Below are 26,449 nucleotides of genomic sequence, written 5' to 3'. Positions count from 1 at the left end.
ACATTGACTCCTGTCCCTTTTTTTGCTATCTTCTTTTGTTTGACTTTCTTGAACCTTTTGACGGCCAACAGTCAGGGCTGTTCAACAACTCGGTTCTTTTCCCTCCCACATTTCATTTCATCCCTTCCCTTCAACATGAACCGCCGTCGCTTTCTTGCTTGGGCTGTATTGGTGCTAAACTCGATAATTGCAATGGGCGACGGCACTCCAGACATTTCTCCGGGCATATTCGAAGTGGACTTGATATTCCCCCGCAATGAAACGTACACTCCTCAGGCGTTGATGCCCATCGTTTTCGCGCTGCAGAATCCGTCTCTGGCTTCCACGTTGGGAGCCACCGTCTACTGGGGGCTGCGGGAAGGCAACAACTGGTCTGCGCCGGGCTCCATAACGGACGGGGGATTCGAGCTCTTTACGTTGAACTCTACGTCTTCTGGGCCTCATTTGGCCACCAGCTTCGTGAACACTCTCGCCTACCCGGACGGCTCTTGGACTTTTGCCTGGACTCTGGAAGTCACCAACTGCTCACAGGCCGAACGGCCAGATTGCCTTCAATCCGAAAGCCAAAATTGCTCTCTGACTTACAACCCAAATAAAGTCATCTCGTTGAATAATGCCATTGTCTTCAATGTTAGCCAGTCAGGGCAAACACCCAGTCTCGAAGCAGCCACATCTTCTGACATGTGTGGCACCATGGAAGCCTTTGCGTTTAACGTGACTTCTGCGGGGGATACTGAGGAAGTGTGTGGCTTCCTTGGACCCAGTCCGACGACCAACCCGTGCGCAACGACGGTCAATGCTTCCGCGGCATCAAGTATATGGGCAGAAGCCACTGCCTTTGCCTGTGACCCTCGAGAGCGTTCGGCGTACCCCAACGTTACATGTCCAACTTCTTCATCCAAATCCAACGCTGCGCGGCAATCTGGCATGGCCGCAGCATCGACATTGCTTACGCTGTTAACAATGGGGACTGCCTTCATCCATTTTGGGTGACAGCGATGTACATAGTGTTTTAGTAGTAGCCTCTGGTCTAATAAGGCAAGTGGACCTTTTGTACATGTAGTTCTTTTGATATCGAATATATTCTATTTCCTGAGTTCCTTGAATCAAGATCCTTCATCCATAATCTTGGTAGTATTGCGTCACAGTGTTGCGCCTGTCCATTTCCGCGGGGGAGCAAAATCGCACTAGTTCAGCCTTACTACGTAGAATTCTACGGAAAGTGAAGCGAGGGTGCCATATCCATGAGCTTGTCTTTTCCTTGGCAGAAATTTTCAATATCCATCAGGTTGCCACTCCGCTCGGTTGCCCTTCGGCCGGAAATTGATATCACACATGGTGTCCTATTCGCTCTACGGAATGCACCTGAAGGGTCTGAGTTCACTGAAATGCAACAATACTGAAACCTCGCCAATGAGAAAGCCGACTAGTCAGCCAGTCCCTGGAAGGGAGGAAGGGGGGTTACTGTGCAAGATAATTGGCCGTTCTGACAAGCTAGCCAGCGGTAGCGCCTAAGCTAAGCCTTGCCAGGCTTTTGCGAAGCTTTATCATGGCCGCTAATCACCGTCGCAATTTTACCCGACCCTCCCCAAATTTGCGGTCGACACTTATGGTTGGTCCGATTGGGGAAGTCATCCGAAAAGTCCGACCACCTGTTGGCATTGCGTTAGTACTATGCAGTGGATATCCACCTCGCTCAACTCGAGTTAAGGGGATCATACGGACTCCGTCCACGCTCTCGACAACGTCATGGTATTCCGAAATTCCTCTAAAATGACCCATGCATTTCTTTGTCCGGATTTCCGAAGATCGATGTTATTTTCAATGCCACGCTTGGGGTGAAAGAGTTACTAGACAGTGCCAGTATTGCCATAACTGTGCAGTTGCGCGACAGCACATGTCGACGTGCTAACCACTAGGCCAAAAAATGATATATCGCGTCTATCCGGTCAGCCGACCCCGAGATTTGTCCCAACAGGGTATTGAATCCCTACATTACTTTGGTTTGGGAGAGATCTGTTACCCCCCGACTCAACAATAACTGGATTCACTCTTGCCGTTATCCGTGAGTTACCCTATGTGACCTAGTTGTTCATCTCCATCTCTTCTTCGGAATTCCTGAAGCTTCTCACTACCAGCTCCGATAGCGGCTTGATCAACCACGACTGTATGAGTGTCGAGTAATTGTGCCGCGCTGTGTGTTTCGCGTGTATATCACTTAGTTCGGGAAGCCACAGGTCGATGAGATCAACGTTCTTGAGCGCCAGCCTAAGCTGGATTTCCCAGTCAAAGAAATTCGAGCGTCCTCGCAGCAAGAGAGACAAGCTTGATGGACCCTTTGGTAGGCTCACTAGCACCCTATTCCCTTACATTCTTCTTTGTTTGGGGGTTCCCCATGGTAGCTGACATCCCCTCGAGTGAGATGTTGTGTCCTATTACTTCAAGAATGCCCTATTTTGAATTGAACTTCACATTTGCTCCACCTTGCGATACCGCCTATGATCGGCGTATGTGCCTGCAATATGATCCCAATTGCCAAGGTACCGGCCAAGATTGTGTTGGATATTCTTCTGTCATACTGTATAGAACTGCTCCAGACTATAATATCTCTTTCCAGATGTGCCATCTTCTCCTCCGGATTTGTCTCCTTGTCCGAATATACCAGTCGCATGACCTTCGACTTGTTCCTTTTCGACGAATGACTAGAAAAGAGCAAAGTCAGTATGTTTTTTTGCGAGAGGTCACATGGGGGCCTACCTGGCATTTACTGCGCTGGCACTAATTTCAGGCTCTCTACTGACGTGTTAGCGCGGCGATTAGCACGTAGAAATTAGATCATACTTACTCGACCCCCATAGTCACTTCAGTGGGCCTCACCGACACCCCATGGGCGGGGTGTCGGTGAGGCCCACTGTTTTCTAAATCTGCATGATCTGTATATTGGGGAAGTTGCATTGGGCATCTTCCTATGAGGCTCATCCTTCTTTGTTGTACAGAAGGGTGAGCCTCCACAAGGTACACTGTTTTCTAAATCTGCATGATCTGTATACCCATCCAGGGACATATTACTAGAGTTAGCGCTCGATATCAACATATGTTGGATAAAGATCACGGGCTATTTACGCATCCACAGTCTAACTCTGCTTCACAGGCCGGTGCGATACCATAACTGAAAGTTCATAGAGGTCCCTGGCAAAGGGTGGGGAAGTTGCATTGGGCATCTTCCCATGAGGCCCACCCTTCTTCGAAGAAGGATGAGCCTCATAAGGGACAGCTCTTAAAGCAGAGCTCACTTCAAGCCCCTGTCTGGAGCAGAAGCGACAGAATCGACGGAAGCGGGACGCACAATCGCGCGACAATGGCGCGATCCCGCGAAAAATCAAGCTTCACATTTCTGGAATAATGAGAAAAGTGCCATAACGATGGAAGTAGGGGGGGCAGCATGGATATGTAAGAGTAGAGAAGGGAGAAAGTAGGAGAGGAGTGAGAGCTGTGAGGTATAGGACGGGTCACAGGAAGAGAATCAAGTAGAATGGGGAAAGAACAAAGTAGACGATACAATACACTACCAAGTGACCCGGACTAACACAAACCAAAATTACCATTACAACCTCACCTGACCCGCTGTGACTGCTGGCCTCGTGCCTTAATGCGCAGGTGTCGATCACACGGTATCGGGTATTCTCGTTCCCGAACTAGGAAGGCGCACGAATAGGTATCCAAACTAAGCCTCTTCATTTGGGATCCATTCTGTCTCCAACTCCAACACACATCAAAGGATCATCGAGAATGAGTCGAACCATCATCAACCGCATGGCCTCTGATCATCCTGAGTAGGCAGCCCTCTTCTGAATATCAGCTGCTCTTGTGAGATCTTCATAATTCAGGCTCCAAGTTATGACTATAACTGACTTGATGCTGGGGTAGAGACTGTACCCTCAAACCGGCAGCCCGGTCTATCTGAACTTCTCACCGGGACAGCCACAATTCCCTCCAAATGTACAGTGTATATAGCTTCTAGTCAGCCAGGCGACGGAGAGATATCTCTTACAACACTCTCCAGCGGGATACTCACTGCAGCTATTCCAAAACACGCCCGCAGCATCGTATGGAACTACTCCTCCGGCATTCCCCGCAAAACCTCCAACACGCATTCCTCCACAGATGGCTGGGGGCATTCCCGCCGCTGTCGAGCAGCCTGCCCATGCCTCCTGGTCTGCCGCAGCAATCAGTCATAGGGACATGGGCAGGTAATGTATACCAAATGCAACAGATGCAACAGATTCAACAGATGCAAATGGGGCAAGCACCAGCAGACATGGTGTCAATATGGTTGAAGATGCATATCTAGTCTTCAGAGACATGTCTGTATGTCTCAGGAGCTGTAAAGCAAGCAGAGAAAACAGCCGACAAGACCCAAAGCGAAGGGATGGGGTCATTTGATCGACTCCGATACCTTGGATACAGCCGAAGATGAGGTCGTGGTGATCTCAAGCCATACGAGCGATATCCTGGAAAACCACTGCGGAGAATTGTTTACCATTAGAGAAGTAGACCTCTCAGATGCCCCACGGGCCCTCAACCGAAAGCACACCTTTCTATATCTGCGGTGGCTTCCCAAATCTCTAGTGAGAGTGAGGGCGTCGAAAGCCCGCCTCGAGAGCCACTGCGGAGAGTGGTTCAGTACAAGGATGATCGACTTTTGAGGCATGAGGAGTATACCAGTAATGAGAACAATTGGCACGGGCCCGATCGCATTAAGTGCTGCGTTGAAGATGGGGTTGAGAAAGGTACTGAAAAAAGGGAAAAAGCCGGGGGGAGGGATTTCTGTTCCAGAAATAGGTTAGGAGACAATGACTACCAACACCGGCTTACTTGTTTGCTTGCTTCCGTCATTTCCTCTCTGTTGAACCGCCGTATAAACTCAAAATTTAGGGATCATGCCCAGTGCCCGTATTCCGTTTCGACAGCTCACTCTAATGATCCACAGCCGCAACTATTCAGATTAGCTGGGAGCACCAAGTATACGTACTATAGCAAGGAACGCCAACACACGAGAATAGCCTCCACGTCATTGGACAAGCTCTTCCTAGTTAATTATCTGAAAATAATGATATGATGTGTACGGCCTGCACAGTATCCGCTCAACCTTGGGCCCAATCCTCTTAGGTTATCAGACGTCAACTAGCTCATCCCGCCTCCATTGTCTTAGCGTTGTAATTCCTTCTCACTAATAGCCGACTCCGACCAATTATTTCTGACTAGATCGTCCGCATCTTTAATGACTTCGAAGACCTGTCAGCTTACACACACAGTGAAGACTGAAAAGCATAAAGAAAATACCAAGTGGAGAGGCGACAACTGTGCTCGCCAAGAGCCCCATACGAAAGAGGGAAATTGAAAGAGAAAATATGATCTCGCAGTTACTTAGGTTTGGAGAAAGCAATGGATCCTCTACTTTTCTGGCTTCAGGCGAGCTCTCATAAATATCCCAGCTCCTCGCCTCTGTACTGTCAGCGGTATTCTTGGCATGTAACCAGGCAGACTAACTAGTATTTGTGAGCCAAACTGCAGAGGCTGGACTATTACTAACTCGGCAAATATTGCATCTGGTTGAAGCCCCAGCTGGTCGGCCAGCAGTAGTGTCTCGTTGGTAGCTTGCAAGTATTACTTGGCCTACGGTAAAAAGTACTCCATGAATGTCGAAACCTCAATTGAAGCTGAGGGGAATCACCTCACCAGCACTGTATACGTTGATTATGCATGCGTCGAAGCCTACTAATGCACTATCAGACAGGTGGCAACCGTTTTCGCGCAGGACTGACTGTAATAGTCCTAGTCCCGTTTATCGCCGCTGCTTCTGATATTCAACAGTGGTAGTAGCAAGAGGCATCCGTGGCTGTCATCTCATGGTGTGGGCCAGAAACTTTCAGTCACCACTGCTCTGCAAGATCTTGCTCTTGCATTGGTGAGTGTCCTGATTAATTATCCCAGTACCAGTTGGCTCCATTGAAACCATCTCATGACATAGTCGCACGCCCTCTCAAGGCCCGGCTGCGGAACCAGAGGCATTGAACACGGTCATTCGAGACAAGAAAGAGAGTTTCCCTTTTAGTATGGTAAAGCTATATGATCAGCGAGCCGAGAAAATTCACTTGAATCCCTGAATTCCTCCAGAGCCGGGCGACCGTGTAAGAGCAGTCCTTATGATTACCTGTTTAGTAGACCTCCACTCCAGCCAGGGTCAGCTGACCCTTCGCCTCTTCTTCCTGTCATCCAGCCACTAACCCAACCTCTGGAGATTCACATAGGTCGGATTTCTACCCTCTACCCTTCGTCTTCACATCAACTACCGTACTGCCAAGAGGTTGGAAATGCTCCTCTAACAGCCAGTCTAGGGATCCTGCTTCGTTGTTTCTGCTCCAAACCAGGGAACGAAGACGCGCAATGCTATTTCCTTACTCTCTTATCGGGGTCTTTACAAGATTGTACGTTTTTCTGATTGTACTAGTCGTCACAGTGCGAACACTGATTGTTATACAGTCTTTTATGCTCCCACACCGATCTGGAAGCAGCATTGGCCTTACAGACACTCGGAGAAGTCTAGCGAAGTGTCAGCCATCGGAGCAGGTGCCTTTGCTCATACTGTACCAGATAAGGGACCCATCTGTCTGTCTAGAACCATCCCATAACCTCTGCACAACTGCAGCATCGTTGGTACTGATCGTACTTTCTTCCTCACTACCCTCAAAGCTTTTAGCCACCAGCGAGTATGGGTCAAAATCACACTTGTCTGGGGCAGATATGATGTCATCTAGAACACCGTCTAGGTTGTCACACGCCTCAGCGGTGGCATTACGAATGGCGTCAAATGTGCATTGCGACAACGGGTGGCTCATTTGGTCCATGACAAACTTCGGGTAATACATGGCTGGAACGAACGTCGCCCCGTTGATAGCTGGTGCTCCGGCAAGAATCCCATCGTAAGCGGTGGGATATCGCTGAGCCGACGTAAGGCCCTGGCGGCCACCTGTCGAGCAACCGTCCCAGTAGGAGTACCGTGGCCCCTGGCCGTAGAGGTCCGTGATGACATTCTTCGCAATAACCGCTGCCTCACTTTGGGAGAGGGCAAAAAAGTTTTGCAGGAAGAAGAAGTTAACATTTCCCGCTGTATCAAGGACCCAACTAGTCGCGTCCAGTGGATTACGGACATGACCCGCATCAGTTCCAACAGCAGCATAACCTCGTGCCACAGCGGGCGTAAAGCGGTTATATGTCCAAAGTGAAGACAGCCCAGAACCGCCAATACCGCTGAGTCGGCCGTTCCAGCCTTCCAGTGGGAGCCACACTGTAACCTGCACGTTGTCCTTCCAGCATTCGTGGCCGTAGTTGATTGTGACATTGCAGAAGTTGAGGTTGATGTCGTAGTGTCTTTCCGGGTTCGCAACTTCTGCAATGAGGGAGTAGTTCTCGAGGCGCTCGGCCGCAACCGACAACATCGTCACTTCTGGCATGCGAGGGAGGCTAATATCTTCGGAGGAACATTTCAAGAAAGGTAGCGTTGCAAATATTGGTGACGCCAGCCATAAGCACATGGCTGAAATGTAAAGCGGTAAAGGTCATTGTTCAGTTGTGGCGTAATAGGTGCTATATGTTGAGCTGTGGGAATAATGCTTCGCGAGTCTCATTAGACTTTATATCATTGTCGGTCCCATCTTTCAGGACCAGGTTAGAGTTTCTATAATTCCCCCGAAAATGCACGAATATATGCAATGCTCATCCTGTCAACAGCACGTGATCGGCAAGCGGATCCCGCGGGTCCAGAGGCTATCCATATCCAAACCCGACGGGGGTTTGATGCTGCCAGCAATTGTAAGGTGCGAGTGGCCGTGGAAATGCACGCTTTTTGGAAATTAAACCGTGCTATAGGATCGGTGGCCTGTTGAATCTTCGATCCGAAGACCGTCGACATAACGGCATTTGAAAACTTGCGTCTCCGCAAGACTAGGACAACAATATTCATGACTGCTCTTCTCAAGATTAATTGAGTAATATCACACCAGCTTATCAAGAGACAAGTCGAGTACCATGGCAGTCCACAAAACTACCATCTCCATTGACTGTGGAGGCACATTTACGCATATGCATGCCATCATCCCCGGTTAACCTGATATTAGACTTAAGCTGCTTTTTTTTTGGTGACCCCGCCAATTATCAGGATACTCTAACTGAAGATATCTGCAGAGTCTTCCAGACCGCCACAGACATACTGTTATCAAGAGACTGGCTTGATGATATCAAGTATTTACAAACAAACACAACAATCACCACTATTATATTACTCAAATACAAGAGGATAAAGTCAGTACTCCTAATCATAAAAGACCTCAAAAAAGAATTATATTAGTAATCAAGCCTGTCTAGATATCCTTAACATATCTACTTGCAGGTTTGATATTATTTTGAGAGGGGGGTACAGGTGAATAAGTATATTATCTTATTATTTTTATTGTAAGACGCGCTCTCGGTATTTTTGTGAAATCAGAACTATTACAGAAAAAGATATTATATATTATCCAGGAATTGGGCTAAATATATTATTTATGGAACTATGGTAATATCTTCAATATTTGGTTCACACCGTGATGCATGAACAAGTATCTATTCTAGTGAGGATCTTCTAAATTACGTCTGCCTCGACGATTGTAGTGACATTTCAAGTAAGACTGAGCCGGACCGCTTCGTAGCAACAATTACTTTACCTACGATCCTGTGGGAGGTCTGAAGGTAGCAGATAGAATATAATAGTGACTTCTGTCAATCTATGACTTTATGCACTGCCTGATGTCTATAATCACCGACCTGATTCAGTTCCTCAGCAAAGAGTCTATACCGGCACGCCCGTAAAGCCACAGAAAAGAAGGAAGCAATCCTGCAACCTAACACATGTGCGATAGTCTAGAGACTAGCAACCCGAGGATCATCATTCATTGGCTCCGAGGCCTGAGAGTTCTATGGGTCGCCGACATAGTTGTCACCATGTTCAATGGCACTGGTATCAACACCAAGGGTAATGTAACCAATCATTCCCTTAGTCACGTCCTTTCCATCCATGGGTACTACATTAACAACAGGATTGAAGCCTCCAGCCGTGTCGTAAGGGAAAACAAGGTCATCGGCGTTGGTGGTACGGTTGATTTGCGTGTGAGAGACGTAGGGCTCAAGAGACATAATCTTCTGTTCCAGTGCTTCATCGAAATAAAGCTGGCCAGTGCTGACAGTATTACCAGTCATAATAGTACCATTTTCACGGAGAGACCAGTCGGTGTGAACTTGGACGTGGATGTGGATTGTACGCTGGATATAGAATCCTGCAGTAAAATTCATTAGTAAGAGTTGAAGTGAAGCTGCAGCAATCCCTATACTTACCAGGGAAGATAGTTTTCATTTCCATCATACCGTGTTTATCAGTAGGCCACATTCCGCGCAGAAAGGTAGTGTCATCAGTATGCAGGTCAGTGACACCCATCTTGAAGTCGCTCTCATTGATGCCCTCCTGCTTAAGAATCTCAGGGAAAGGGGTGTTCGGCGACAGGTGCGTGAAGCTGGAGTAGGAACCCGTGGCATTGCAATGCCAGATATCAATAAGAACATCTTCAAGAGGCTCACATGTAGCCATGTTAAGAACACCAATATCTAGCCACAGTGGTACACCAGGCTGGCCCTCACTTATGTCCTGACGGAGGGTTTGCGAAGGAGGGTAGACATAGGGTCCTTGAGTAACCTCGGGAGTCAACACGCAAGTACCGTTCTGGATAGTCTCGAAGTAGGGCGCCTCAGTATGAACTGAGAAGGTAGTGTTGTGTCCATGCCAGCGGCGGTCAATATTGCGCTTCCAGCGCTGCTCATGGTACTGGGAGATGCTCTTGCGACACATCATACTCATTGCGGAGCGACGGCTTATCTCGCTATGACTCAGGATATCGTGCGGTCCGGCATGGGAAATAGCAGTGGCTACTAGGGCCAAGACTGGGAGTATAGAAGAAAGATGCATTGTAATCAGGTATTCAACTTAAGGATTGGAATGAGCTGTTGTGGGATGGAGGAAACATCTTCTCTACCCCGGCGGACGGCCCTGTATATAGAGTCACCGGTTAGCATTGATTTAACTAATGGAGCCGAAATCCGCTACTTAGCCGTCCAGTTTCTACATAATGGATATGAACTCATCCGGTTTGTGGACCATGACAGGACTGAAATCGATGTTGAGATAGGGATACTACATACGTGACTCCAGCTTGAGACGAATACACCAGCTTCGCGTGCGTCAAAAACACTGCGCCAAGTATTGCAAAAATAGAGTACATGACGGAGTACTCAACCGGACGAGAAATCAATTGCTTCTCATTGGTATACTCCGTCCATCGAGTATCCATTCTTCAGCGGGTGGGGTTTCGCCCTCCAACGAATGTTTATATTAACCGGTAAGTACCGTAACATGTCTTGTGCAAGTAATTGAGAAATTGATTAGCATTGGTACTAGTCAGAAACCTGCCCATTGACACACTTCCTAGCGTAGTAACACGTGCAAGGTCCTGTGGAAGAGAACAAGAGTCGGATGGGCCCCGAAGACTCTTGACAGATTCACTAGTAATTTGTCAGGTTGTATCTCTTCAGTCTTGCCGCGCCCATGTGGATTTAGCATTCCTGTATTGAGGCCGCAATATCAAAGGCACGGTACCTAATGAGACATGTCGTAGTGGGAATATTCCCACTGCGGAAATCGATATACCAACCTGCCCCACACAATGTAACTCTTCTTGGTGGAGGAAACCAAGACAAGACCGAATGGCCTGGCGTTCTTCAAACTTAGCTGCCTAACATTGATTCTACATGTGCCTTGTCGGTGTCAGAGATAGCACTGGATTGAGCAGCAGGATGACCCTAGATCCTGTGGATGAAGGGCTGGCGTTGGAGGATATCATAGGCCTCCATCGTTCCTTGGGTCCACTTGAGTGGAGTTTGTCTCTCCGCGAATGTCCGCTTAATCAGCTACGGGGGACTAATAGTTAGTTGTCAATCGATCGGGGTTGAAGCGCTAAGACCAGGACCCGTTCACTCTAGTACTACGTACCAGATAATTATTTTGGAGCGGAATGAATCCACTCCACGGAGTTATTTGGGAGAGGGATCTGCGACCCGCATACTTTGTGAATGAGCAGGACTGTGAAGAGAAAACACCGGAAATGGTTCCAGACCCCATCTGATTGATTTGCTGGCTCGACGAATATACCAGGCACTCCGTAATAGACACAGAACTATGATAGGAAGGGGTGCGGTAAGCCAATTCAATTCATATTCAAGTCATATTCTTCTACCTGATCGATCCCGCTAAGTAAGATGCTAGCTATGCAGGTGCTTCACCACTTGAAGCAGGCATATAGCCCTGAACGCCGTCGAATCCCTCAAACTTGCAGTAAACATATAAATCACGAAGCAACGCATGCCATAATATAGAAAGGTCGTCGCTGTAACCAAACACAACCAAACACAACACAAGCAAAGCGTAGTCATACAAGATATGAAGATATAAACAAGTGTTGTAACTGGCTAACCAGTTACCTGCAAACCACTATCCTCTCTATTCGTCTATACTCTGCTTCCAATATGCTTATTCCTTTTAGGCCTTCCATGCTGACTCAAACAATGCATATACAGTTCCATCTATCCAGTATCTTGAGTATCTTCAGTATCTTTCCTCATAACCCTGAGTTCCATATATTCCTGGCCTTAATCAATGTCAGGGTCAGGATGAAGTTCAGTCCATATCTCTACCCGAAATCAATAGAAACACCCACGCCCAATGTGGTGAATTCCTCCCGGCTTTCTCTGTAGATACAAAGTCCCTGGGTATGCCTCCTTCGGCCTCGTTGGCAAGAAGGCTCGTGTCAGTCCATGTCTACCCCAAAGTAATAGAAATACCCACGCCTAATGTGGTAAATTCTTATAGGCTTTCGCTGTAGATGCAACTTGGGTTCTAAGTAGTGTTTGTTGAGATGTTTCCCCCATTCTAATCAAATTAATGCTAGAAAAGATGAGGAACCCAGAGATAGATATGTCTTCGTACCAGTTCTGTCAGAGTCAGCCTGGTGTGCTTCAGGCAGTGAGACCTCTGGGATCCACACCACTAGGCTATCCGACGAAAGACTAGAGTTTTGAGCCAAGAGACTCAGACACGCGTCTCTTTCAAGCTAACAGTGAATGTAAGATCACCTGGATCCTCACATCTTCGTCCGAATGACGGTACTGGCCTCTCTGGCGCTTAATGGAGAAAGCGAGCTGTAGATTTGGACGAACAGACTATAGCGGTGAGCGGGAATCGAGCCAGGGTCAACGTCATATTGTGTCTGATGAATATGCTCCGGGGGAATTTGGAAAGCAACACGCGTAGCGCAACAACTACAAACGATTGTCGCAGCCGACATACCTACGCTCCGCCTACCTTTTGAAGGTAGCGCCTCCCTGCAGCTGGCTGCCTGGCCCACGTTGTTATCACTGGAGCTCTACAACGCTTTGAAAGTTTTGAGGAATTTCGTTTTAGCAAGCAATAATTTACTGTCCGACCAGGTAGATGACCGCATTAATTCCGCAGACGTGCGTAGCGCTGTTGTACTTCTTCGCTAGTCAGATACGCAGCTACTGCGGCCCCTGCTAACACGCTTGCGTAACTAGTCTAGGAGAATGCGGCGGCGAGAATAGTAACTGAACCTAGCTCAGACACCCTAGTTTGGTGATTATAATGCTACTATTAAAGCGCCGTTTTTAGATTATACCAGGCTAATATCTTTCAATCGGACCTTTCAAGGAGGATAGAGTGATTATTCATCATGGACTAATCGCTGTTCGCTGTATTAGATACTATACAGCAGTAGAGATATGTAACCGGCGAGTAAAACCCAGTCGATGAGCTGCCTATCAATAGGGATACTCTTCGTATCTGAAATTCCAGATTGTCTTTGCCGACTTGTCAAATCCATAACCTTTCGAACTTGTCGCACCGATATGTTGGAGGACTGGGGGCACTACCACATAACGTTTCCACCCTTGTCGGTTGGCAATTCTCTCTACCATCATATCAACCAACCAGTCGGTTGTCAGGCCGGTATGTTCCAGAAATCGCGGCACTATCGAACGCGGAAATACCAGGCCCTGCGAGCAGCATCCGTATTTGTTCATTTCATGGACGCCGGGACGAATGGGCCACATTGTCTGCCGTCCTGCGATGAAGTGTAGTCCGATGAATGCTGGGATGAAAAGGAGAGATATTGTCCAGACAGCACTTGCGGGTGTTGACTTGAAGAATCTCCTCTCTATTAATACCATGACTCCTGTTAAAGCTACCCAGCCAACAGAAGACAACGCGAGATATCTCGGCCACTCCTCCGAGTTCCATCCCAGGAGGTCATCAACATAAAAGAGGCGAAGATAGACCCAGTCTTGCCCTGCTATGCTGCGCTGCTGGATCACGTCAAGTGCGTGTAGCGTAGAAGAAAGCCAGCCCTTGGCAGCCAATGTATCATCTTCAACCATAGCGACATAATCTGCACCAGTATCATAACAATCCTTCATCAAATGCGTAAAGTCGTAGATGGTCTTGTTGCGATACCATCCTCCTTCCTCCCATTCGCGGATTTGCTCGTAATCGGGGTCATCCTCTTTCGGGTACAGGAGGACGCGGTCGGGTAGGACTTCTACCCACTTCTCCGAGAAAATTGGATGGGTAGAGGGATCAGTATGTCCAATGAGCAGATCAAGGAACATAGTGTCTCGTTCCGAATCGGTAAGTCCCTCCAGAAGGGAGGCGATTGTCAACCCTACATACTGTTCTCTTCTTCGGCGAACCGTCACTATCCCCACGCAAATTGTAGGCTGACTATTACCGGGTGGCTTTGCTCGGGGAGGGAAATCGCCAGCCCTGCTGAGAAAAGTCTTCGCTTCCTGGATTCGGTGGGCGGAGTAGCGTTGTTCGTAGGCACGATTTGGATCGAAAAAATAGGATGTAGGGTCGCGGTAGCTTGTTGAACGGTAATAGCTGATTGAGAGGAGTTAAAGAACACTGAATACGCCTAACAATAAGCCCGTTGGATGTAGAGATAATCTACCAGAAATTAGGTGACGCAGACGCGACAGATTAGTCATTTGTGGATTCGCAAGAAGGCCTAAAGGGCCGCCGTAAAACAGGAGACATTAGTAGTGGGGGAGAGAAGGAATTTGAAGAGAGAAACGGAAGGTGAGGATTCAAGGGGGTGGGAAGGGAGACAAAGGAAGGGATGATCCAATGCAACCCTTGGGACCATCTGGGAAAATAAGGTTGAGCCTAGAACGGCTTAAGCAATTGACAAGGGACTCCACCCCCAGATTGATCACCAACACTCTAGCCAGCGGGATATGCTGTCACAGACTCCACATGTTGTCTACGTGATATTAACACCTCCGTTGCCTAGATGAATTTAAGTTGGTATTCGGAGAAGTTTCGTTGGCAGCGGTGACTTCTATAAATGACTTCCGATATGTCAGAGAGTCCTTTAGACGACGAAAGTTGCTTGTTAAGTAAGCACTAAGGGTTGGGTTGGATCCGGAGTTATTCCGGTCCGAGGATGCACTAAACCCAGCCACGGCTGATGGACCAATACTGTCTGTCTTCTTTACATTGGTCAACATCAGCTTTGCGGCAATCATGGAGGGGCTCTCGAATAATAATAGCCTCTCTACAGCTCCGCAATCCGGCAATAACTCTTCCGCTCCCTCATCAAAGCGGGTCCGCGTCGTTGTTTCGCAATCAAAACGAGGCTGCGTGACTTGCAAGTATGGCATGGTCTTCATCTTGCCATCATGGCACAAAGTCGACTGACCAAGATACAGGGCACGTCGGGTCAAGTGCGACGAGCAAAAGCCCCTGTGTTGGCGGTGTCTTCAATCTGGTCGAGTGTGCGGCGGTTACAGCCATGAAGCCAAGTCATCATTGTCATCAGCTTTGCAACCTGCTTTAAAATGTGGGGTCACAATGGACAGTCATGCGGAAAGGTTAAGCTATCTTGCAGCTCATGTGTTGTCTCTAGATAACAGAGGCTGTTCTCCGCGAGAAGATAGTGCTTGGGGACGTATATTTCTCCAGCTATCAAGTCAGGTCGAATGTGTCAAGGCCGCCGCGGTCGCTTTCGGGGCGGCGTATGAATCATCGCAGATAAACTTGATCGGCCATCGGCCCTACTCCACCTGGAACTATTATGGCTCGGCCCTAGCAAGGCTGAGATCTGATTTTCACGATAGGAGCGTCGGTGCAGAGTCCCTGGCTCTGGCATCCATGGTCCTAGCCTACGTGGAGATCCTAAGCCAACACGAGCAAAATGCGTTCACTCATTTCCTTGGCGCCGTACAGATCCTGACCCAGGCCGAACAGCATCGCTGGCAAGTTTCATCTGCCAAAATGCTCAGTACAATCAAAGATGCACTAGTAAAGATAAACCTCCTGATTGGCAGCTACGGTTTGTCCCAAACACCGCAATATATGTACCTGGACTTTCCTAGAGTACCGACTGGAGACGATGAGTTTTGTGAACCAGAGCTTGCGATTGACGCCGCAATGCACTGTCTTTATCGATCCTATCAGTTCATTGAGGAGGCTTCACATCTGCGATACACGTATTCAAACTGGAAAGAGCATGATCCCACCATGTGTAAGGCTCAATCTGATGCGGCGGCCGAGTGTCGTTCTGTCCTTGATTGCCTCGCAGCGCTCGTCACGACGCTGCAAGGCCGATGTTCGTCCGCGACGCCGACGCCGACGCCGAGAGATTTGGACATGCTGGCAGAAATTTATGCGATTCGGACACAGCTGACATCGGCGTTAATTTTCATCTTGTGTGCTCACAGCCCGTATGAAACATCGTACGATGAACATCATGACCAATTTCAGAGCATAATAAGTGATGCTGCCGCGTCGGCGCGGCTAAGGCGGCGGACCAAACCCAGTGCTTTCAAACGCTTCTCAACACGCCTGGGAATTGTTAGTCCTCTCTTCATCGTGGGCATCAAGTGCAGAAATCCGTCACTGCGTTCTTTGGCAACGGCATTACTTACCGAACAGAGCCGCGAGGGTCCCGCCGATGGGCGAATTCTGGCAGCCATCGGTGCTCGACTGGCCGCCCTAGAGACGTCTTCCAGTTTTACTCCTTCTCCCAGCGCTCCGCTGACTGCCTGCGACATTATCGAAGGACAGAGAGTGTACGGTTACTCGGTGTCTCCAAGATTCAATATGGAGAGCCGCCGCGTCGTAGACGTTATTTTCCAGCGACCCAGCCCGCCCCTCATGCAAGGGTGGGGTCATACTGATTATTCTTGCCAGGATGGTTGGATGTACTGGTCAGAAGCTATCGAGATATAAGATATTTAGTGGCTCAATTGTGCACAGAAGCGGCTGATGTCTGTATGTGTATGGAGAGACCCATCAAACTCTAGCTAAGCTGCTCGCATCGCTGATCTCTGTCCCGTCCTGTGCTGAATGCATAGCATGATATATAAAAAACCACATAAAATCTCGTCCGAATCAGGTGGTTGTTTATCGTGATTACGTCTGCATGGGCAATGTGTTATCAATGTTGTGTCTTTTACCCTGCATCTCCCGGGAGTCTGATTGAGGCCTTTCATGCGCCGTTAAAGTGCTGGTGGAGCTCAGCTCGGTGTTTGTTGCTGCTAAACCGGATTAAGTAAAGACTCAAGGGATGCATAAGTGGAGATGATCTCGGTCTTTTGACAGTTTATTGATGCTTATTGGTCCGTGTGCTCCTCTAGTCCTTAATCAAGTATGGTCACATTTTTGACTCGGCTTGGCCCCGCCGCAGCGCCCTCATTTCCGTCAATATCATTGCAGGATGCATGAGAATGGTATCAAAAATGCAGGAGAGAGACTGAAATGGCTTTTAGCAGTATATTCAAACGAGTTAAATAACTTCAGGCACCAAAATAAATATCTGACTACCGGGGCAGGTTATTAAGAGGACCGCATCCCGCTCCCTGAGTCTACGATCTCTATCTCTTCGTCTACTTCGCGTTCCTCAGTTCTTCGTTAACTCGACGTTTCCAATCACCGCTTTAGTTTCGATCACAGAGCGTTGCATATCATGGCCAAGAAAATGGCCATAAACATAGCAGCGAATAGAACGGTCGATGTTACCCTGCGAGCGCTGCAGCTCATCTTCGCCATCATCGTCATTGTGACAGATGGCTACGGTATGAACCCACCAATGTATCCTACTCCATCAAGATATCCATCTATTCTGACTACCATCGCCTAGCTATCCACGTCTATCGTGGCCACACTGACTACGTGCACTTCGTATACGGAAACTTCTACGCTTACGCCGGCGTCCCTGACGAGTGGGGCTTCTTGATGTTCTGTGCTGGGTGGACATTTCTGGGCGTTATCTTCCTCTTCTTCGCTGCAGGAATCAGCTTCGCAGAGCATGCAGTGATTGGCTCTGTTTCTGTCATTGTTGAGGTTGTGGCTCTTCTCTCATGGCTCGCGGGTTTCATTGCCGTGGCGGTTAATGTGGGGAGTAATCCATGTCCAGCGGAAGAGAATGACTGTGTGCTGCTCAAGGTTGCAGTAGTCTTCGGCGCATTAGAATGGCTGCTCTTTATGATCACGACTATTCCGACCATAAAGCTTGTCTTTAACAGCACTCGCCGGCAGAAGACATCGACCATCGAGACCACGACACCAGTTTAAGGCACCAGGATATTGAAATCCCTGTGAGCAACACAACTATGGGTGCCAACACAGCTGCCCAAAAACATACTTCCTATGTTTTCTGTATCGTGTTCGTTGAGACGTCTTCAGATAAATAGAGGTTATGCTAGAGCATATACAGAGTTAGTTTCTTCAGTCTGGGCGAACAAGAATATCGGGAATATTGGGAACCTACTGCATGGGTTTATTCCAGCAACATCCGGTGCCAGAACCCGGATGAGCTCTGCAATCTACTTTTGCACTACTTTGCTACATAGCCAAGCCATTAAGCTAGGACCCAATTTCCCGGAGTCAGTTATGAAGTAGGAATATATATACATATAGATTATTTTTAAATATATTAATCACCGAGACTCTAATTTGGTGAAAATTAAAGCCCTATTAATGACCAGTGTCCTTTACTCATCATCACACCGTCCAGAATGCACGCCGTTTTTTATTCACTTAGCATAATCAGAAACTTTCACTTTATTTGTGCGAATCAAAGGAAAAAGTACAGAAATGGAAATCAATATATCTACCTACTACCCACTCCTTGTAGAACAGTTTGTACTCTAGGTTTGTTACACTCCTTACCAAAAAGAGAAAAGTGATGCAAAAAACATACAACAGAAGGGATTCGCTGGTGGTCACCCACCCAACTACTAACCTCCCGGCGTGTGGCTTAAGTACGGCTGAGCGGACGGGAAGCCCTGTTTTCCACACCCTGTGGTCGTATGTATCAGATTCATGTTGCATAAAGTTAATATGGTTGCCAAATCCTTTCAATTTAGATGTTGTTTATCATTAACCCTCTTATCTAAATGCAGAAGGGTGGAGGGTTGTCCACTCGGTCCAGTTCCTGAGGCAATGATTTGCCCGACAACACCAAGGACGTTGCGAATCGCAAAGCTTGCATTCGGAATCTTATCAGGCGCTTAACATAGAATGCGATCATTGTGCAGTCCCCGTTTATAGATCAGGTGGAAAGAGAGCCGGAAAGACACAATTGGTGTATTGAATGAAATTATGGCAATGTAGAGACTGTGTGAGATATTGAGGAAGAACAATGTGCAGCTTATGACTATCGGTTAGCTTCATTATATTGAATAGGTAACAGCGACATCACCCCATGTCTGAGCATAGCGTGCGCAGGACTCACAGCCATATAGAACATAGCTACCGTCCATCGTCATTCGTGAGGTTCATCGATATTACCCGACAAAAGCCTGGACATGGCGAGGACAACTACGTTTTAGCCTCTCCGAGGCGAAGGAAGATCGAAAACTTGGAACAGTTCTTGCTGGGAAGTGGCAGCTAAAGTGAAGGCAGGTAAGATAATATTGCTTCATTCTATACACAACTAACTTGAAAAGACGGGTCCCAGCTTAACGGCTTGGCTATGTACTAAAATGACGCAAGTGTTTGCAGAGCTTATTTTAAATTGGCCAACCATATATTGATAAATTTGAATAGAATAATGAGAAAGTCCATGCCTTTTGAGTTTGAACATGCCTTCGTTTTACCGAGTCCGTACCGCAGAGAGATCATGATTCTAAGCCGTCTGACAGGTTCTCGCGCTTAGAAAACATCACCAGGCAAGCACCCTTCACAGATTCGGTTCGCTGCACATAAACAGTCAATCGATACATCAGCATAGAGAGGTATTATCAAGTGTAGTACTACTAGTAGTTTAAACTGTTCACTCGTTGACTGTCGGCCAGACAAAACCGTGCTGTACTTGTACCCATTTGCTACCACCAGTAGTATATGTCTGTACAACTTTACCAGCTTCTGGGTGACGCCCATAATCCTTGGTAGCAGGTGTGATCGGGATGACAGATCTGCCTCCAATCTAGGAGTTCAGGTTGCATAGTAATCGGTCCAATGCACACACCCCCGGACATAGTATATATACACACATTTACAGCCGAACATCTTTTACCCCAGTGAACATTTACTTCGAATACTAAGCTTCGAGGCTTGTGTGTTACAGAAAGGTAACACTGAGCTGCGCTAAAAGAGACCGTATATTCAAATTAGATGACTGTGCACGAGATTGTATGTATGTCTGTGCGAGTGGTGAATAGTTTTTTAGGGCTAAGCCTAACATCATAGAATACCGTGGGCTGGTAATTCGAGTGAATAGGCCACCTGAGAAACAATTGTAGATGAGAGAGGTGAGAAGGCCTGCCTTACCTACTACATGGACCCCGTTCAGGCATTTTGAGAAACACAGGACCGCCTCTCTTTCTCGTCCTCGTGCACCAACCATAACTGCTGCAACACATATAATCTCATTTTCACCATAACAACTGCTGCAACACAACGAGTGTCTACTGAACGAAACGCCACCCCAACTCTGATCGAAAGATGAGCGACCCAGATGCCAAGAAGAAGACTGAGGAGGTGGAGAAAGACAGCTGGGCTGGTAGCTTCGCACTACCTGAGACCCAAGACGATTGGAAGATGCTGGAGAAATTGGGCAAGTTAAAGAATTCCACGCTACATTCGATTAAGAAGATGGCCTCAGGAAGCAAAGTGCTTCGTAAACAATTTGTTATGTTTCGGACTATATGGCCTTTCCCTCGACCTAGGGATCAATTTTATCAGAGAATGTTTGAATATGGCATTGACGACGCAACTTTGAAACAAGCCATCGCAGTTGTTGATGGGTCTAAGGAATTCAAAAGATACCTGGCGTTGATAGAGGCCAAGATACCAGCTGACAACTTGGTCGAATCGGATCCGTTGTGGGCCGGCTCCTTTATGCCCGTCCTACGCTATCAGCAGGACTTGAACTACATTCCGCCGCCCGACATTCCCACCACCAGGAACAGAAAAAGAAAGTTAAGAGGATCCATCCCCTGGCTCGATACTGGCAACCAAGGTTAGTGAGAAATTGGCACACTATGTTTTCAGCTCTGATAGCTGATTGCGATGAAAAGAGGTCCCCGGAGGAAAGTATTACGCCTCAGACGAGGCAATTGTGAACGCTGCGCTTCTACTCTTTTTACAAGCTGTTACAGGCCTGTCCGGCAATCATGATGTGAAGTGGACCATTGAATGCGTCTCGTTTCAACTTGATTTTACTAACGCTCGATTTACAACAATCACCGACGGCGCCATGGTGACCAAGAATAGTGGTAAAACCCGGGGTCTCTGCGAAGTAAAGAGAAAACAGCTCGGTCATACAGACCAAAGCGCGGCAACGGTTTCTATGCAGGAGACGGCAGAGTTAGTCGGGCTGATCAAGAAAAACGGTTCCACGGTATTCCTGAATGGCCAGTAAGTGTTGCTGCACTTGGAATTGTATTGTTCGAGTGTATGCTAACAACAGCAGACACCTCCTAACTTCGCAGTACGCGAACGAGATCTATCTCCTGTTCGCAAAGGCGCAGGTGTCATACCACGAATACCTCAACACGGGAGCAATTGGTAATGATGACTTCTTAGTCATCCAGAGATGTGGCCCCTGGCGGGTGAGCGATCCTGCCTGTATGGAGCAATTGGTTGTCATCATTTTAGCCATTGTTTTGCTGGCGGACAAGGCTCGATTCGTTAGTTGAAATACTGAGATTATGGGAGCGAACCAGTAGTTTCGTTTGCTTTGTACGCCGGCGATTCATTCCTCTTGGTGCTTGGTCAGATGCGCAGCAATATGGGTTGATTTGTTAAGAGGATCTTTGCTCAGTCTGAGGAAACACTCCCGAGAGATGTATCGGCATTTGTTGAAGCATTTGCACGGCCCGGTGAGGTTAGGAAATGCATTGATGCATCAATGCATCAGAACCGAACACTGAATTCGTCAAGTGGATGGGCTTTAGCATTTGAATAGTCGTGACATGTATTTCTATCTAGTATTTCACTCTGTATGTGATTCAGAATGCGAGGGAGAAGGATATTGTACACAAACAAGACATAAACTCAGCAACCATAATGCACATATAGCCAGTTCACCCCAGTTTACATTTCAAGAACGTGCAAAAGCATAAGCTTAGACAGAGGGCCATCCGCCAGACCAGTTAATGACATTCCAGCCAAACTGCTTGTCGCCATCAGCATAGCCGATGTCAGTGTTGAGGTAATGATAGTAAAGGATCGGGCCGTATTCAGGATCATCAAAGACACCCTGGCCACCAGGTGCGTAGACGTTATCGTGACTTTCTAACACGGGAGTGCCGCCGTTAGCCTGGCAATCATTACCATCTTTATCGACCTATTTGTTTGAATCAGCGTTAGAGAACAAACCACCAGAACCCATAACCTGGAGAAACTTACAAATCCACCGGTAGCCTTGGTGCTGCGACAAACCATAATCTTATATTCCTCGCCAGGGGCCGGGCGATCGGTGTCAAGACCACAGCATGTACCCGACGAGAAAAAAAGATAGTAGTAGTTACCGTGCTGGTACATGTATGCTCCTTCTTCGGCCTGACTTCCCGTGGAGTTGAAGGCAAGGTTGTATGCAGAGCTGCCAGCAGACTTGGTTCCCGCTGCGTTCATCGGGACCTGGTATATGTCGTCGTAGAAAGAGCCAAAGTTCATGTAGAAAGCCCCATCAGCTTTGATGAGATTGGGATCAATGGTATTGTAAAGCTTGCCACTGTGAGAAGAAACGCCGATCGATCCATGGTCAGTCCAGGTGTTGAGCTCCATGGTAGGGGAGGTGGCGAGGCCGATGGCAGAATTCTGGGTGCCGAACGTGGAGACCGCATAGAATACGTAGTAGGTTTGTTCGATGTAATGAACATCGGGTGCCTTTATTGACACAGGGTATTAGCAATGTGAGGCAAACAGTAGCGTAGCGTACAGTCTGGACTCCGCAACTCACCCACAAGTCTGTGTTTCCAGCGAGGTTGATCTTTGAACCAGCAGGGACAACAGATCCAACCCCTTCCCAGGGGCCGTTCAGGGAGTCCGAGGTGGCGTACGTGATCTCACCACCAGTGGAAAAGCGGAAGTATTTGCCATCGGATACGCGGCGCATGAGACCAGGGTCACTAATGACACATAGACCCGAGCACGGCTCAGGGTTGGCGTAGGCATAGGCCAAGCCGGGGAGGATGGCGAGGGCTGCAAGATTCAAAAGCATGGCTTGAGAAAGAGGCAGAAGGTGATGTAGTACTTAGGAAAGCAGTGAGGGCCGTCCCCAAATAAATAAATAAGCCTATAATTCTCAGCTGGGCACGAGAAAAGGGGTTTTCAGGTGAAATATCTCTCCTGGACATCCGTGTCCCCCAAGCACCCTGTACCACCCGCAGACATGAAGGTGGGGTATGTTCAAAGCAACTGTACCCTGACTGATTTCATGTTACTTTGGAAACATCACCCGAACTGCCTAGGATGCCGGTGCAAACCAATCATCGAGAGCTTACAGGTCTATGGAGCACCATCCTTAGTTTCGCAGTCTCAAAATATGAAGGAACAGGCACGACCAGAACCAAGGGATCCACCACCGCAAGGTCGCTAGGAAAGGTACAAAGCCTAAGATGCCCCCGAATGTCTTCAGTCGCATGCTAAGCCATATTCAAATTTACTTTGGTCGCAGTTATACATACAGGAATATGGGGCCAATTAAATTCAAAATATTTCTATATAGTCACAATAGCCCCTCGCTTCAGTTTAATTTCCCGTTTAGCAAAATTGAAAATGCAAAACCCTTCAGGCTTCGTGATCCAAATATTAACCTCGGATCAGAAAGTGCCGGCATTATGTCTCCCTTTCCGCTATAATTTTGTTCAACCGTTCATTAGGCGGTGGGATTGCCCATGTCACCACAAATCTCAGAGTGGGCCAACATAGCTGGATAGTACTGTGGATAGAGCTCTGCTGCCTACGGTTGTGCCTGCGGAAGTGAGTTTCAAAATAAGTACGCTCTGAGCCATGATATTGTAGAAATACATCCTTTTGTACCTTGAAAGGGCATGATCAGGCTCACTCTTCTTCGGCAGTTGGACAGCCGACAAACATAGAATAGGGCTGGTTATAGTGGGGGGTGTTTCTTCCGCTAAGGATTCATTGGTGACAGGCGTTGCAACGAAGTGGAACACTTTCATGTCCCTGAAGCGCCACAATCGTAAGTGGGCACTGCGTAGGAGGCGGAAGTAGGATCTAAGTCACCCGCTAAGACCAATTCGCTCCGAGTATGTCTCAGATTTCAAGCCAGCGGTGCTACTGGTGCTGCCACCGCATACCCTGCCTTCGGAAGATAGAAGAAGCTAATCTCGCTGTGTTCACGGCGATGCCACTTCTTGATAGAAAAGGTTCGATGCTTACTTCCATACTTCCATACGAGCGATTCCAGCGTCAAACAGGCCTGTGTGTATACGTAACGTTACTATTGGGTAAAAAGAAGTCGAGGGCCAACCTGCATGGGGAGTAAAAATCAGCAAAGTAGACGGCCATAGACGTGGTCAATAATACAAACAGTCTAAACTAGTCAAACACTTCTAGCGACAGGGTCCAAGTTAGGATCGGTCAATTATAGGCGATCACTGTCAGCTATGAGACGATCGCAAACATCAAGGGTTTTATCAGTGGGCCTGGGGCTTACAGTGCGCACAGCTTTCCCAAAAGGGTATCGGCCAAGATGTAGCTACTGGTTAGAACTTTCAACCCGAAACACTAATCCTCTGAAGATAGGTACGGAATTACGGATACGGAGTGCATATCCACTTCTCACTCAGAGCTCCACCTTTCACTGATAAGCTTCAGGCTCTGCCAAGCTAATTAATTTATCCGGGTATACATCGGACTGCCTGGATGTGATTTCCTTATTGTCCCACCTGATCTAGAAAGATATTACTCACATGACAGGCCTATCTGACAGGCAAAGAGTGAGATACGTTGGGAATCCGTGAAGGTGTAGCGAGTAAATTTCCGCTTTATAATCGTCCTCGGAAAGCGATCATGCAGGTGAGTATAATGGACATGTTATGACTGCCAATTGAATCTTTCGCCTGCTGCACCAGAACGGTCTATCGGAGATCAATCTGTCCCTGACTTTGAAAGCAAGTCCACTAGGCTGGGCGATCGGCTCGGGTCATTTTGCGGTGATTTTAGTGGCAGGTTCGTAATAACTTGGAGTAACTGCCTGTATATGATCTTTCCTGTTACGCGACGCCAGATCATTCATGTCAGATGCGCATGTATCATCATAGAGTACAATGAGAATTATTCAGCATGTTGGCTGTATTCAGATCATTACCAGGCATTCACTTTCAAGGGTCCTGTCCGAAAACGGACTAGCGGGCTATACACATTTTGGTGACAGTGTTAGTATGTTCCGCTGATGACAGGATTCTGACGCGGTCATTTGCCATTCAGCTCTCTAACTTTTCCGCCTTTCGCTGAAAGCTCGCACTCTTACTATGTCCATTAAACGAACCTGGGGTCGAATCGTGGGGAGTATGAGAAGGCTCTCCATCATGGACAACGACAAGGCTGAAGAAGCTTTAGAAACGCTGGAACAGACCTGCTCTATCCTCTGGAACGCTAAAACTGGCACTGTTCCAACCGAAGTACTCGCTCGTCTGCCGCTGTCCCTTGTAAGCCTTGATCACCAGTCTGTTACCTCAGGGCTGAACGTGCGTTACTTCATTCCGTGGAAGGAGGGGGATCTACGACGTTACGAAAGAAATCTTGCGCCCGTGGAAGGAAATGAGAGGATTTCATGTGAAGAGAATATTCTCCTAAATGGATGTCCGATAGGTTACAGATTGTCCAGACCATGGGGTAGCGGTGGGGAATGGGCGGAAACAATGTGTTCTCGTTTGCTTACAGAAGTGGACATTGCACCCCGCAAAGGCACTCAGGGTGATATGCTAGCCTTGAAGTCGGTGACTGGATGGAGACACCATATGTACGTGCATTTTCTGCAACCATGCTGCGAGCCTGACTCACTTTATGCGTGAACAGCGGGATTCCTGATGAGCCCCCAATTCCACAGCCGTGGTACATACAGAGGGAAAGCTACCAATGGGGCCCATACTGTTACTGGACATTGCGCGGCAATAAGCACCCACACGTCAAGGCCTCGATGTTCCATGGCGTTGATGGCACCGATGGAATGGTCTTAAGGGAAGAGATCATGGTCATCATCCTTGTAATGATCAGTCGACTGGAAAACAAAGACTTCAGAAAGCATGCTGTCGTTCCTGTATGTCATCTCCATTTCTTATGGGAAGCTTTTTCACGCTTCTATATAAGTTAACCCTTCTTGCTTCTCATCACCTAGGTTATGCTGTTTTCGTTCATGAGAAACCGCCGTGGCCGCATTCTATTCGCACATTGCCTGGGGAACAGACTCGTTATCGAGATGTCGCCTCTATGTCCATTCGAAGTTGAAGGGGAGGGATGGAATGATTCTCTGGCCCTGTTTACGCGCTATCAGGCTGCTGTACCTTCATCAACAGATACAACCAAGTTTCCAGTTGGGCCTGACGGGACTTCTTAGAGCATTGTGGTATTTCCTTGGCAAACCGGAGATACTTACTCTAATATTATTATGCTTGACATTTAACAACATCGAATGTCTTCGTCTGCCTCGATGGCTTCCAGAATACCCTGCCTGGGAATCTCCTTTGGGCGTTACGCCATTCCCTCTAGTTTCATCTTTTACGAGCTGTAGAAGAGATATCGAAATAAACCAAAAAATAA

General features: G+C 47.8%; 10 protein-coding genes across 10 annotated transcripts; 6 read left to right on the top strand and 4 right to left on the bottom strand.

The window, feature by feature from the left end:
• The first annotated feature begins 43 nt into the window (after window positions 1–43).
• Window positions 44–1,106, top strand: BO85DRAFT_447939 (uncharacterized protein). The gene has a single exon (XM_025659817.1). It carries the CDS (start codon window positions 136–138, stop codon window positions 991–993), a length of 858 nt encoding a protein of 285 aa, XP_025516841.1. The 5' UTR covers window positions 44–135; the 3' UTR covers window positions 994–1,106.
• Window positions 1,107–2,421: 1,315 nt separating this feature from the next.
• Window positions 2,422–2,845, top strand: BO85DRAFT_447938 (uncharacterized protein). The gene is made up of 2 exons (XM_025659816.1): window positions 2,422–2,702; window positions 2,758–2,845. Exon 1 carries the CDS (start codon window positions 2,523–2,525, stop codon window positions 2,700–2,702), a length of 180 nt encoding a protein of 59 aa, XP_025516840.1. The 5' UTR covers window positions 2,422–2,522; the 3' UTR covers window positions 2,758–2,845.
• A 3,769-nt stretch (window positions 2,846–6,614) lies between these two features.
• BO85DRAFT_369453 (tannase-domain-containing protein) lies at window positions 6,615–7,619 on the bottom strand (the record flags this gene model as incomplete). Its single annotated transcript, XM_025655922.1, has 1 exon — window positions 6,615–7,619. A coding segment is annotated over one exon (1,005 nt), but the record flags the coding sequence as incomplete, so codon positions are not given.
• A 1,393-nt stretch (window positions 7,620–9,012) lies between these two features.
• On the bottom strand, window positions 9,013–10,054 carry BO85DRAFT_437017 (intradiol ring-cleavage dioxygenase; the record flags this gene model as incomplete). Its single annotated transcript, XM_025658601.1, has 2 exons — window positions 9,013–9,371; window positions 9,430–10,054. 2 exons carry the CDS (start codon window positions 10,052–10,054, stop codon window positions 9,013–9,015), a joined length of 984 nt encoding a protein of 327 aa, XP_025516838.1.
• A 2,921-nt stretch (window positions 10,055–12,975) lies between these two features.
• BO85DRAFT_369034 (uncharacterized protein) lies at window positions 12,976–14,106 on the bottom strand (the record flags this gene model as incomplete). The annotated part of the gene is made up of 1 exon (XM_025655898.1): window positions 12,976–14,106. A coding segment is annotated over one exon (1,131 nt), but the record flags the coding sequence as incomplete, so codon positions are not given.
• A 613-nt stretch (window positions 14,107–14,719) lies between these two features.
• BO85DRAFT_467700 (Zn(II)2Cys6 transcription factor domain-containing protein) lies at window positions 14,720–16,444 on the top strand (the record flags this gene model as incomplete). Its single annotated transcript, XM_025662209.1, has 2 exons — window positions 14,720–14,865; window positions 14,923–16,444. The coding sequence occupies exons 1-2, from the start codon at window positions 14,738–14,740 to the stop codon at window positions 16,442–16,444; spliced, it is 1,650 nt and encodes a 549-aa protein (XP_025516836.1). The 5' UTR covers window positions 14,720–14,737.
• A 748-nt stretch (window positions 16,445–17,192) lies between these two features.
• Window positions 17,193–17,788, top strand: BO85DRAFT_368515 (MARVEL domain-containing protein; the record flags this gene model as incomplete). The annotated part of the gene is made up of 2 exons (XM_025655871.1): window positions 17,193–17,289; window positions 17,355–17,788. The coding sequence occupies 2 exons, from the start codon at window positions 17,193–17,195 to the stop codon at window positions 17,786–17,788; spliced, it is 531 nt and encodes a 176-aa protein (XP_025516835.1).
• A 2,769-nt stretch (window positions 17,789–20,557) lies between these two features.
• On the top strand, window positions 20,558–21,357 carry BO85DRAFT_511321 (uncharacterized protein; the record flags this gene model as incomplete). The annotated part of the gene is made up of 3 exons (XM_025664586.1): window positions 20,558–20,678; window positions 20,737–21,076; window positions 21,132–21,357. The coding sequence occupies 3 exons, from the start codon at window positions 20,558–20,560 to the stop codon at window positions 21,355–21,357; spliced, it is 687 nt and encodes a 228-aa protein (XP_025516834.1).
• A 383-nt stretch (window positions 21,358–21,740) lies between these two features.
• On the bottom strand, window positions 21,741–22,883 carry BO85DRAFT_467698 (arabinan endo-1,5-alpha-L-arabinosidase; the record flags this gene model as incomplete). Its single annotated transcript, XM_025662208.1, has 3 exons — window positions 21,741–22,007; window positions 22,070–22,549; window positions 22,623–22,883. The coding sequence occupies 3 exons, from the start codon at window positions 22,881–22,883 to the stop codon at window positions 21,786–21,788; spliced, it is 963 nt and encodes a 320-aa protein (XP_025516833.1). The 3' UTR covers window positions 21,741–21,785.
• Window positions 22,884–25,218: 2,335 nt separating this feature from the next.
• Window positions 25,219–26,246, top strand: BO85DRAFT_369246 (uncharacterized protein; the record flags this gene model as incomplete). The annotated part of the gene is made up of 3 exons (XM_025655911.1): window positions 25,219–25,652; window positions 25,709–25,949; window positions 26,028–26,246. The coding sequence occupies 3 exons, from the start codon at window positions 25,219–25,221 to the stop codon at window positions 26,244–26,246; spliced, it is 894 nt and encodes a 297-aa protein (XP_025516832.1).
• Between the last annotated feature and the right edge of the window lie 203 nt (window positions 26,247–26,449).

Source organism: Aspergillus piperis (assembly GCF_003184755.1).
Source record: "Aspergillus piperis CBS 112811 unplaced genomic scaffold BO85scaffold_6, whole genome shotgun sequence".
Taxonomy (NCBI): Eukaryota; Fungi; Ascomycota; class Eurotiomycetes; order Eurotiales; family Aspergillaceae; genus Aspergillus; species Aspergillus piperis.
This window is presented reverse-complemented; position numbering and strand designations above follow the sequence as displayed.